This window comes from Gavialis gangeticus, unplaced genomic scaffold (assembly GCF_001723915.1).
Source record: "Gavialis gangeticus isolate Ggan-Ray unplaced genomic scaffold, GavGan_comp1, whole genome shotgun sequence".
Taxonomy (NCBI): Eukaryota; Metazoa; Chordata; order Crocodylia; family Gavialidae; genus Gavialis; species Gavialis gangeticus.
Genome location: NW_017729032.1, coordinates 202,140,910 through 202,152,303, shown reverse-complemented (window position 1 = coordinate 202,152,303; position 11,394 = coordinate 202,140,910). Strand labels below are relative to the sequence as shown.

The 11,394-nt window shown below is 39.0% G+C and overlaps 1 protein-coding gene across 12 annotated transcripts in view; it reads left to right on the top strand.

Moving 5' to 3' along the window:
• The window catches only part of CASK (calcium/calmodulin dependent serine protein kinase), a 491,685-nt gene that overhangs the window by 454,668 nt on the left and 25,623 nt on the right, over window positions 1-11,394 (top strand). For 5 of the 12 annotated variants that reach the window (XM_019524143.1, XM_019524141.1, XM_019524142.1 and 2 more), the window contains 4 exons: window positions 610-678; window positions 2,371-2,406; window positions 8,439-8,635; window positions 10,052-10,167. In XM_019524143.1, the coding sequence (XP_019379688.1) occupies window positions 610-678; window positions 2,371-2,406; window positions 8,439-8,635; window positions 10,052-10,167 (418 nt within the window). The remainder of the gene's footprint in view (window positions 1-609; window positions 679-2,370; window positions 2,407-8,438; window positions 8,636-10,051; window positions 10,168-11,394) is intronic. The other 7 variants (XM_019524148.1, XM_019524147.1, XM_019524146.1 and 4 more) reach the window with 3 other exon arrangements.

Genomic DNA, 11,394 nt, shown 5'->3' with positions numbered 1-11,394 from the left:
AAAAAAAAAAAAAAAAAAAAAAAAAAAAAAAAAAAAAATTAATTGCAAAGCCATAAAACGCAAAAGAAAAATACCACTTACTACATCACAAGTGCCAGTTCCATTCGTGGGTCCATAATGGTTGAGAAAATGCAAATAGGGACATCTGGAGCAGAAATTCATCATGCCCAACATTAATGTCCTTGAAAAAAATACAGAATTTGTTCTGAATCAGTGTTATGCTGATAACTGCTTTTCCATGTCCTATTAAAATCATTCACCATATGATTTTAAAACAGATTTAACAGATAATTTAATGTGGCTACATCACCTGTAACATTTAGCTAGCCATGTGAGGCAACTCTTAAGTGGTCCCAAACGTTGGAGTATTGAGAAGGCTGCCTGACTGCTGAGGTAATAGTACTATTTAAATTTATAGGATAAAATAAATCAGTCTACTTTTTAAATTGCGCAAAACTTTCAAATTTAATGCAGTTTGTAGTGTGCAAGCTTTTGCAAATGAAACAGCTCAGGAATTGGTTATAAAGCTGTGGATGTAACTGTTCATTTAAATATATCTGTGTTCCTGTGATAGTGTTGTGTGTTAATGAACCTTGTGTCTTATTTCAGAGAGATTCCCCCTCTACATCCAGACAGTCCCCAGCTAATGGTCATAGCAGCACTAACAATTCTGTTTCGGTAAGACCTCCAGTTCCAGACAGAGAAAGTGTGCAAATTTTGTTGGTGCTCATCTCCCATTACTGTTATAAATACATGTGTTCAGTGGAAAATTGTGTTCTGCTGATATAATTAAGTCTACTACAGCTATTACTCCCTGATTTCTCCTGTTAAGGATTTATCAACAGGTTTTCTCTGATAATAAAAAAACCCAATTTTCAGTTTAAAAAAAGTCACCTAAAATCCACATTTTTTCATGATTAATATGAAGCACCACTATATATCTGTCTATGTATTAGTGGTGTTTTAGTTTAATCACGGAGAAATGTGGATTTGGGGTTACTTTTGTAAACCACAAATTGAAGATTTTTTTAAATCAGAGAAAACCCTATTTATCAACAACATATTTTTCTTATTTAAATCCATTTAGTGACTTAAATATTAATAACTGAAACATGTCACTTTTACCCATCCTTAAAATGTTCTTAGCAAGGGCTAGGTCTTAGTTTCCTCAAAGCTGTGAAAGGATTTTAAGTGGAAGTTTCATTTCCATTCTAAACTTTTGAAATGATGGTTCACGAAAGAGTAATTGCAGAGCACATATTTTAGGGCTTTACAGGGGTTTAAGTTTTGTGTTTTGAGAAACCTCTGGAATGTGTATTGGTGTCCGCTATCTGAGTTAAGGAATTGGTGTGCCCTCTGCTGTTGTGGTACGTGCACATACTTTGTGAAATATGAGCCTTGCCTGGATATGAAAAGCAAAAGGAAGTGGCTTTAAACTGCACTACAATCCAAGCTATTCCCATCACATCTTTAACACAAAGTACTTCCTGTTCAGCATGTATTCAGGTAGAAAGGTGCTGCTGATTTCAAATATTTCTGAACTACTATAGATGTTGAAATTTGTATTGTTTATCATTTGTCCTTGTCCTGATTTATACAGCAAAACATTACAAAGCAACTGTATCTGCAAGTTCCTTCTTTAAGAGTGCTGCCCACACTCTGACAGTTCTAAAAACTGACAGTTTCCACAATGGAATCACTTTAAGAAGCCAGAGCATAGCAACTGTTCTGATAACTATAAAAATTAAATTACAATTTACAAATGATCAGCCACAAGATCAAGTGGTTTAATTACAACAATGAGCAACAGTTATATGGATAGAAAACATTGATAGCACTTATGAATTAAACTGAACTTGCAATATAATTAAAGACAAAATAAATTTATTATTATAAATCATAAATGTATTCCTAGACACATTTTATTAATCTCTTCCCAGTGATAAACTTTAATAGTTATAATCACTATCTCTTATTTTATAGAAGAAAATATATCTAATTTAAGAATCTTATTAAGTTGAAACAGGCAATTACATTAAAAGCCTCTTTCACTTGCAGGTGCTTTTGTGTTGAAGATGCTGAATTGTTTATTACCCAAAAAAAAGCACATTTTCTATCTGCTTAAACTTTTACCTGCTTTCTTCAGCTTGCTGCTAAACAGCCTGGGTTTGATTTTCTTTAAGAAGTAAGCATTTCTTTAAAAAAAAAAAAAAAAAAGTGTGGGGAGAGGGGCGGAGGAGGGTAGTGTTTTATACATTCCTGCAACTTAACATTTTTCTGTAATGTAAACAATTACGTTAACAGATTATGTTGTATACTTTTAAAAAGTAAAATGAAAATTTCTTCTCCTGGGTTGGCTTTATTCTGCAGGACTTGCCATCGACAACGCAACCAAAAGGACGACAGGTGAATAGATATCCTGCATCAGAACTTTTCTAAATATAGCTGCTAGTAATGAATCCCTGCTTCCCTTTTCCCATTCCATATTGTATATGTGCTGGACTATAACATTTAAGCTTGGAACATGTGTCCCATTTTGTTTTTAACTCATTGTGTCTGGCTAATTTGAAATGGTGTGGTTTTTTTGCATATATATGTGTGTTTATCTATGGGAGACAAGTTTGTTGTAATTTCAACCTAAGATGTTACTTTATTTTAAAACATTATTAATAGGGTTGGATGGCACTGTGTGAGTCTGAAATCTGTTCAGACTTCACTTTGGAGGAAACTTCAACTCCATGGTGTGCCAGGAGTTTAGCTCAAATTGAGGTAAATAAAGCAAGCTTAAAAAAAATGAAACCAGACTGAGGAAACTGTAGAAGTATATCTGTATTTAAATGAGTTTGTAAATCATTATAAGTGTTTACAAAATGCTTTGATGTTTATAGTAAGGATTCTTTTTAATGGAAGTCACCAAGTCCATTAAAATAAATTTTCAGTTCCAATCTCCAGATTCACTAAATCTTACACTTTAAATTTCATACATCACATCTCATGTCAAGGTATAGATTTCTGCAGTAAAATTTTGAGCAAATGAATTTAAGTGGGAGAGATTGCAGATTTTAGTTTTGATCATTCTTTGTGATTTTGATAAGCTTTGGCTCATACCTCTAAAACTGAATATCTTCCAGCTTTGGTTTGGCTGTAGCATTTAACAAGCAGCTTAGTTCAGATAGCCATTAACTTAGGTATTTGCAGGTGGGGAACTAGCTGACTGCAATAAATATACACTTAAATATACAGATATATGCACATGCCTCTGTTTGCGTGTGTTGTGTATATGCATCAATTTGAAATATATTTTGCCACATGTGCATGGCTTCAGGAACACTTGGTCTTTTGCAACTAATTTTGCGCACACATGCTGCCACTTTTGCTCTCATTGGGAAGGACCTTTCATGAATACTTATAGAGTAATACCCCACATGAAAATGGGTGGCAAAATTTGGCCTACAGTGAGCAGACCATATTCTCACACTGGTAGAGAAAACAAAGGTCACGTGCTACAGTGGAGGTGGATGGTAATTGAGTGCAACACAAATCCAGACCTCACCACCATTATCAAAGGAAGGGAATTTTGGTTCCAGTTCCCTCCCTCTGGTGCATCTAGAGAGGATCCCCACATGTAGGGGTGTGCACTTGTAGAGGCGCAAATAGCAGTAGCACAAATTTGTGCCACTGCTTTGTGCCCCATCGCATGCCCCTGCACATGTGCGTTGGTGCACAGCAGATTGTCCCAGTAGGGGTAGGGGAGACTGAGGCCAGCACCTGTGCTGGTCTCAGCAGTATTACCTGGTGTCCTGGGTACAGCAGGGGCACAGATCAGGCAGGGAAGAGCTTGGCCAGCAGCCAGAGCATTGCTCTGGATGGCCAGCCCTCCATTTGTTCTGGTACACATTACTGATGTATTTTCTGCATTGCTTTTATACTCTGAGCAGTTTTTTTGCTACCAGGATTTCCCAATAGCAAATTCTGTCACCAGGCCAAAAATTTGCAGTGCAGCACACATTTTCACGTTCCCTGTGTGCAGTTTGTGGTGCCACAAATTACATGCCCTTACACATGGGGGCATGCCCCTAGAGTCCGAGAAAGTGAAAGAGCCAGGAGGCCTCCATTGCCTCTGTATTGATTTAACATACGGGAGATCTCAGGTTTTTTTCAGCACCTCTCATCCTTGTATCCTGACCTGAATTAACTAGCTGCACACAAAAGTAGGACTTTTCCCTCCTGAGAAGGTTCCAAAGAAAACCTTTATAAAGTTCTGCCAGTGCCCCCTTGCATTCTCCTCTGAAGTTGTAAATTGTTTTTCTTTGTTGCAGCTTTTAAACTAGCATGTAGCAGCAAGAGATTCCTGGTCCATCTTCATCAATGATTTCTTACAGGCCTAGCCTTTCCAGCATCTGGCTCTGAATGCAAATCAGGAATTCAGCCCTTAGCTTTAACTCTATTGAACACTGAGAATAAATTACAAGGGCTATCTGTGAAATGCCCTTTAAGTGGGTTTTTTTGTTTTTATTTTTGCATGGGGGGGAGGGAGTGTCAGATAACTAATTTTTTTCCCTTAAAATATTTTTCTTAGGGGGCCATCCATTTGGCCAGGACAGTAGAAGAGCTGTTTTTCATGCTTTCCCTTATTCTTTGTTCTACCATTTACAACTCTCCCAGTTCCCTTTGAACAATTACTTTCCACTTGAAGCCCCTTGTTTCCCAGCCCAGCTCTTTGCTTCACCTTTGAGCCAGAAAGGAGTTTGGACCATTGTAGATGTTTGTCACACCATATACATTTAAAGAGATCTGAAACTTTCCACAAAGAGCCACAGCTGCCACTGTAGGGATGTTATATATAGGCAAGACTCAAGCTAGAAGGAGGAGAGAAAAGAAAGGAGGAACCTCCTAGAGGGTACAGATTACTGATTGCTATTTCTACCCAGTCCCTACCAAAGTTCAATTCAATATTGACCAAATCCCAGAAAATAAATTAGTAAATAGAGATTAAAATGTGTGTGTGTGTGGTTTTTAAATCCCCCTTTTATAGACGTGCACTACAAAGAAAGACGTTAACTGACTTGCCTGTGGTTAATCAGTGACAGAGTGATAATAAGATTTTAAAATATTGAATATTGGGTCCTGTACTTCGGCCCTTGTCATAGATTCATAGATTGTTAGGGGCTGGAATGGATCTCGCAAATCATCGAGTCCAGCCCCCCAGCTCTAGGCAGGAAGACAACTGGGGTCAAGTGACCCCAGGGAAGTGACTGTCCAGTCTCCTCTTGAAAACCTCCAAGGTAGGTGATTGCACTACCTCTGGAGGGAGTTTATTCCACAGTCTGGTCACCCAGACTGTGAAGGAGTTTTTCCTGGTATTAAGCCTAAAGTGGCCTTCAAGGAGTTTATATCCATTGGTCCTGGTCTTCCCCAGGGGTGCCCTACTGAACAGTTGTTCCCCGAGCTCCTGATGCACTCCTCTGATATAGTAGTAAGCCACTATCAAGTCCCCTCTCACCCTTCTCTTCTTTAGGCTAAAGAGGCCCATGTCCCTCAGCCTATCCTTGTATGGCTTGTCTTGCAAGTCCCTGATCATACGGGTGGCTCTTTTCTGGACCCTCTCAAGTTTTTCCATGTCCTTATTAAAGTGCAGCACCCAGAACTGGATGCAGTACTCCAACTGTGGTCTCACCAGCGCTGAATACAGCAGGAGTATCACTTCCTTAGTTTTACACGAGATGCATCAGTTGATGCATGCCAGCGTGTTGCTTGCTCTGCTAGCCACCGCATCGCACTGATGGCTCATGTTCATGCAGTGGTCAGTCATTACCCCTAGGTCCCTTTTGGCCATGGTGCCAGTCAGGCTGTCACCTTCAAACCTGTATGTATGTTGAGGGTTATTTACCCCCAGATGGAGCACCTTACACTTGGAAGTGTTAAACTTCATCTAGTTCCAGTCTGCCCAACTCTCAAGCCTGTCCAGGTCCACCTGTATCTGCAGCCTATCTTCTGGAGTGGCCCCACTGTCCCATAACTTGGTGTCATACGCAAACCTGGCCAGCGAGCTTTTCACTCCCCCATCCAAATCATTGATAAAGATGTTGAAAAGCACCGGTCCGCTGGTCAAGAGATACTTTCATTTTAAACAGATAAAATACATTTCAGATGCAAATGAGTAGTGATAGACTATTTTAGGTTTGTTTCTTCTGTGCTGTTGAGTGCAGTGGTGAAAGATGAATGAGGTTATTTCAATATTGCCATAAATATTATCATCTAGGCAATATTACTAGATAGTTACAGCTGTACTGAAGCTGAAGTTGAAAAGAAGTGAGGTGATGATAAACTTTCACCTTATAGACCAACTGAATAAGAAATGCATAAGCTTTCATGAACAAAAGCTCACGTAGAGAGATTCAGAAATAGCAGAAACCTTTATATCCATGATCCCTGAGCTGTGAGAACTGCGTGAAGTTTTTGGTCACTTCTTTCAGGGCCTCAAAACCCTCTCCTCCTCCTGTTCAGCCTTCTAAATCTCTGTTTCTCTTGCTGCTTTGTCACTGTAACACATTGTCTCTATCTTGTTCAGGGATGATAATCCCTGTGGACTGGTTTTCATTATGCAGCTACTACTGTCCTGTGGCTCTGTAAGCAGAATCCCTTTCTGTAAACATGGTATATGGTGACACAAGGGGTTTATCTATCAACAAAGATGCACAAACTTCACAAAAGACATTAGGTAGGCCAGCCAGAGCGCTGTCTTATCAGATCTACTGTAGAACTTGGTGTTTTGCCTACATTGCTGTGTCAGCCAGGGGATGTGTATTTTCACACCACTAACCAACATACCTGTGCCAGCAAAACTAAATAGCATAGACCAGGCTAAGTGGTTCCCCTAGCTGGAGATCATGTGTCTCCTTCACTACTTATATTTTCTATGCTCTGCTTTTCTCCTGAGGAATTTAATTTCAACCCCTTCCCCTCCTCACAGACAACCTGGGATAAGCAATGTCATTTAGCTTTGCCAATCTCCTTAACATATTCTGTGTTCTACTAGGGTGCAGTCAAGCCATGATAACAATTTATTTGATTGTCCTGCTTCTGGGCACAGTTGTGCTATGATGTGTTCTTCGTCAGCAAATGGCTGAGGGCTTACATACATGGGAACATAAAGGAAAGTTAGAGTGCATCAACTGGGAGGATTAAGATAGAGCTTTCAACCTGAATAAGAGCCTCCATGCTTGGAATTAATGCGCTGTAAATTAGGGACTAACCTTTTGTTGGTTAGTTTTAACTTTCCTAAGTATCCTGGTGTTGACCGGCTCTGAGGATTGAAATGAAAAAGAGCTCATAAAGTTTATCAATTGCTCAGAATTCATAAGTTGTGCACAGACAGAATCCCCAAGCTGACCCATCTGGTCTGATGGAGCTCTAAGTGTCAGGGGCCCTGGTTATATTTTCAGTTCTGTCTTGGATGCTGTTTCTGACATTAGTTGAGACATTTAACTCCTCCTTTGAGGTCCTGTGATGCAGAGTGGCCTTCATGAGCTAGCAAAACCAGAGTTCAGAATAATTGTTCCTATCCAAGAGTTGATTGCCTCATTAATAACATAATCAGAAGTAAATGCAAAGCATTGTGACATCATTTAAAATCATGCAGTGAGAATTCTAATTCCTCTTATTGTTTTTGCTCCTTAGAGCATAATGTTTTCTGACTGTTCATTTTAACACTATTGTCCTCGGGTGACACACGAGTAAGAGACTAATACTGAAAGAACAGCAGTTACTTAACATTTTTGTTGCGCATTAGTGTTCATATAACTGAGAATTTGCACTAGTTTAAATTCTGCAAAGATTACATAGACCTCATCCAAGCAAGTACATTTGATAGGTACATTTGATTTTTCTATTGTAACTAGTGACAGTTGTACTTAAAATGTTAAGACTGAATGAATTTTTATAATTAGTGACATAGCCTAAAACTATTATACAGTAATATTCTTACTGTCAGAATCATAAAATATGTAGTCCAACTTGAAAATGTATATAGCTTTGATTGACTATAAAATACAATTCAAACCATAAAATATAGTTTTGGCCTTCAACCTGTAATTTTAGATTATAGCTAATAATATGCAGTTATAGACTGTCATCAGAAAATTTAATAAAGATGTATACATAAGAGTCTCCGAATAGCAAGAAATGCATTTGCTGTTACTGCTAGGATTTTATGCTACACAGAAGTCACAAGCATTAAGTAACATCACTTTCCCCCCATTGTTTTCATTTTCAACTGTTTCCATTTTCAGCTGTCATTTACACTTTCACCATTCAGTTCTTCCTCTGCTTGTATGCATACAGTATATGGTAGCTAGATGCACAGATCAAATTTTCACAAACCATTTGTAATATGAGCATTAATATGTCGGTGTTTCTTACAAACTCCTGTTTTATAGATATATGTAAGAGCACAATTTGAATATGATCCAGCAAAGGATGACCTCATTCCCTGCAAAGAAGCTGGTATCAGATTCAGAGTTGGAGACATTATACAGATCATTAGCAAAGACGATCATAACTGGTGGCAGGGTAAACTGGAGAATTCCAAGAATGGTACTGCAGGTCTTATTCCTTCTCCTGAGCTTCAGGAATGGTATGTTTTCAGTGAAAATATCTTGATTCTTGTTGTATATATCTTCTTTACAATTCTGTATTATCATACAGCTAGTATTTGTGTGAGGTTTTTCTTACCAACCTCCAAAAATCTGGTATATGCTGCAGGTCAAATTCTGTGAGCCATAGTTATGTCTTCTATGCAGGTACAGTTGCAAGAGTTTGCCTGCATGCATACTTCAGGACTGCATGTAGAAATCTACTGAAATACTTTCCTTTTCTTTAGTAAAACCCAAAGCACATTAGAGCCCTATCATCTTTTGCTCATTTCCATCCTGGATTAAAAATTACATACTCAGATATGCATGCACATTTTTATGACAAAAAAAGACTAACCAGATGCTCTTATAGGCCCTGATCTTGCAATGCACATTAGCATAACTGTCTTCAGTGGGACTCATACCTTCCATGCACTGTTGGAGCAGAGTTTTAGTTAGCTACTCGGACCATAGTCCAGTGTTCTTTCCTTTGCCACATCAGCAACATAATCTCACTAGCATATATAGGACATCTGCCTAATCTTCAGTATCAAGAGATGATAATATCATCAACCACTGCAAGAGAACCCCAATGCTTTTGATCAGCAGAAGGCAAACTTTGAAATAAACCTTTAAAATGCATCAGGGTGCACCCTTTCATACAAATACCACCATGCAGTCCTGTTTATGTAAATAGAGTTGGTAAAAGTTGTAATTAAAGATGGGTGCATGCATATCTGTTAGCAAGGTGAAGCCCTAAATATGTCAGGTGATATCTTCATCTCTGTTCTTGGTTCTATGGTGTCAGGTAAAAGGACCAGAACAACATAAAGAGCCCCTAAGAAGCTCAGTTCCAGTTGTGGGATCCTTTTCCCAATACTAACACTGAGGCAGATAGGCTGCCTTTCAAGGACCCCATGCAAGCGTTTGCATAAGGAATAAACTGGACTGTGAAGTGGGTCAGGCCTTTCATAGTAAGGACACATGCAGTATTGGAAATATTTAGCAGCAGTGAATCCCAGAGAACAACTTGAGGACTTTCACTTATCCAGGTTTTGACTACTGTCTAACTTCTCGCAGCAGCCCAGAATCAGAAGAGTTCAAAGGTAGCTTAAAAGTATCTTAGCCACCTTATTTTCTTTGGTCTGGGGAGCTCAGTGCTGCACCTCTTCAAACAGCCATTGTAAATAGAGGACTTCAGTATTTGAATATTTATCTCATTATCTGAATGTTTAAAGTTTTCAAGAAAAGTCAAACTGTACACTTGAAAATTAAAATAGTGTCCTTTTTATAAAGCAGGACATGACATTTTTAAAATGTGTTTATAGTAACAAAATGAATCCATCAGTGAAGGAGAAATCCCATGCACTATGTTGTCTGCAACAACAGCTAATGAATTTTCCCTCTTCCCCTGCCAGGCGAGTAGCTTGCATTGCCATGGAGAAGACCAAACAGGAGCAGCAAGCCAGCTGTACTTGGTTTGGAAAGAAAAAGAAACAGTACAAAGACAAATACTTGGCAAAGCACAATGCAGGTATGAAAAATGCAAGCTTTTTTAGAACGTACTGCTTCACAATATGAGCCTTACTGTTTGCCACGTGGCTGGCATGCCACAAACTTAGTGAGTTCTATAGGAAGAAGTTAAGTAAGATTATAAATATATTGCATTGTTAGGCTAATTCTGTAGCATGTAATGCATACCATCCTCTCTGGTATATACTATGCATCCCCTACACACAAAAGGACACAATTATGGAAAAGTAACTTAAATTGAAAGTTGGTCAGCAGTGATTTCAGTTATTTTTCATTATGTAGCATTGGCATAAACAATGCTCTTCAATTCTAGACCTTGTATGTCAGGAGAAGACATTATCTTATGCACTGGAACCAGGGGCATCAAATATACAGCCCATGTGGCCCAGAATGCTGCCTGTGGGTCTCAGAGTGGACCCACACATCATATGTGGTGCATGCTGGATGGGCCTCATGCACCATATGGAGCTGAGGTTGGGTGCACATAAGGCCAGCCTGGAGCACTTGCTGCTACCATCAGAGGTCTCTGCAGCCACATCATTCTTGTCAATATGTGAACTATTTTCATTTAAAATAGTTTGTGTAACTGAAGAGAAAGGGTAAAGGTGCATTTTCTTGAAGTTTTACAGCTGAAACATACTCTGAAGTTAAACTGGGGGGTTTTGTAGTCAACATACTTGAAGTGTTATTTTTCCTCAGTACCTTGAGTACTGAGGTCTGTGTTCAATCTAGAGAGCTGAAAAAGTGATAGGGTTTTTAGTAGGTTTTGCAGAAAAGACCAGCTCCAGGAAATGTCTCGTTAACTTCAGTAGGACCGAGGTGGAGGCCTTTATTCTTTATTTGAATCCAATGCATCATGCTGGGGCTTTTTTTTTTTCTTTCTGAGGGGGTGGGGAAGGGGATAGAGGAAGAAGGAGGTATTTTAGTGTAATATAGGCAGTATATTTAATTTCCCTGCCTTTTTTATATATGTTGCAAATTGTTATAAGGATACATTGGGTTGCTGAGTCAGTGGGGCTGTGCAAAGCTTACGTCCCTGGTTCGATTCAGTAGAGGATTCGGCCCGATTCGGTGGGTGTATCTAATCAGAGGACCCTTTAATCTCTCCAAATCGATTCGGAGATTTGAACATAGGCACAGCTTTAAATGTTTTTTCTCCATACCTCTAGGTAGCAGGGGCTTATGAACACTGCAATGCTGGGGTGCATGGAGTGTCCCACAGAAGCAT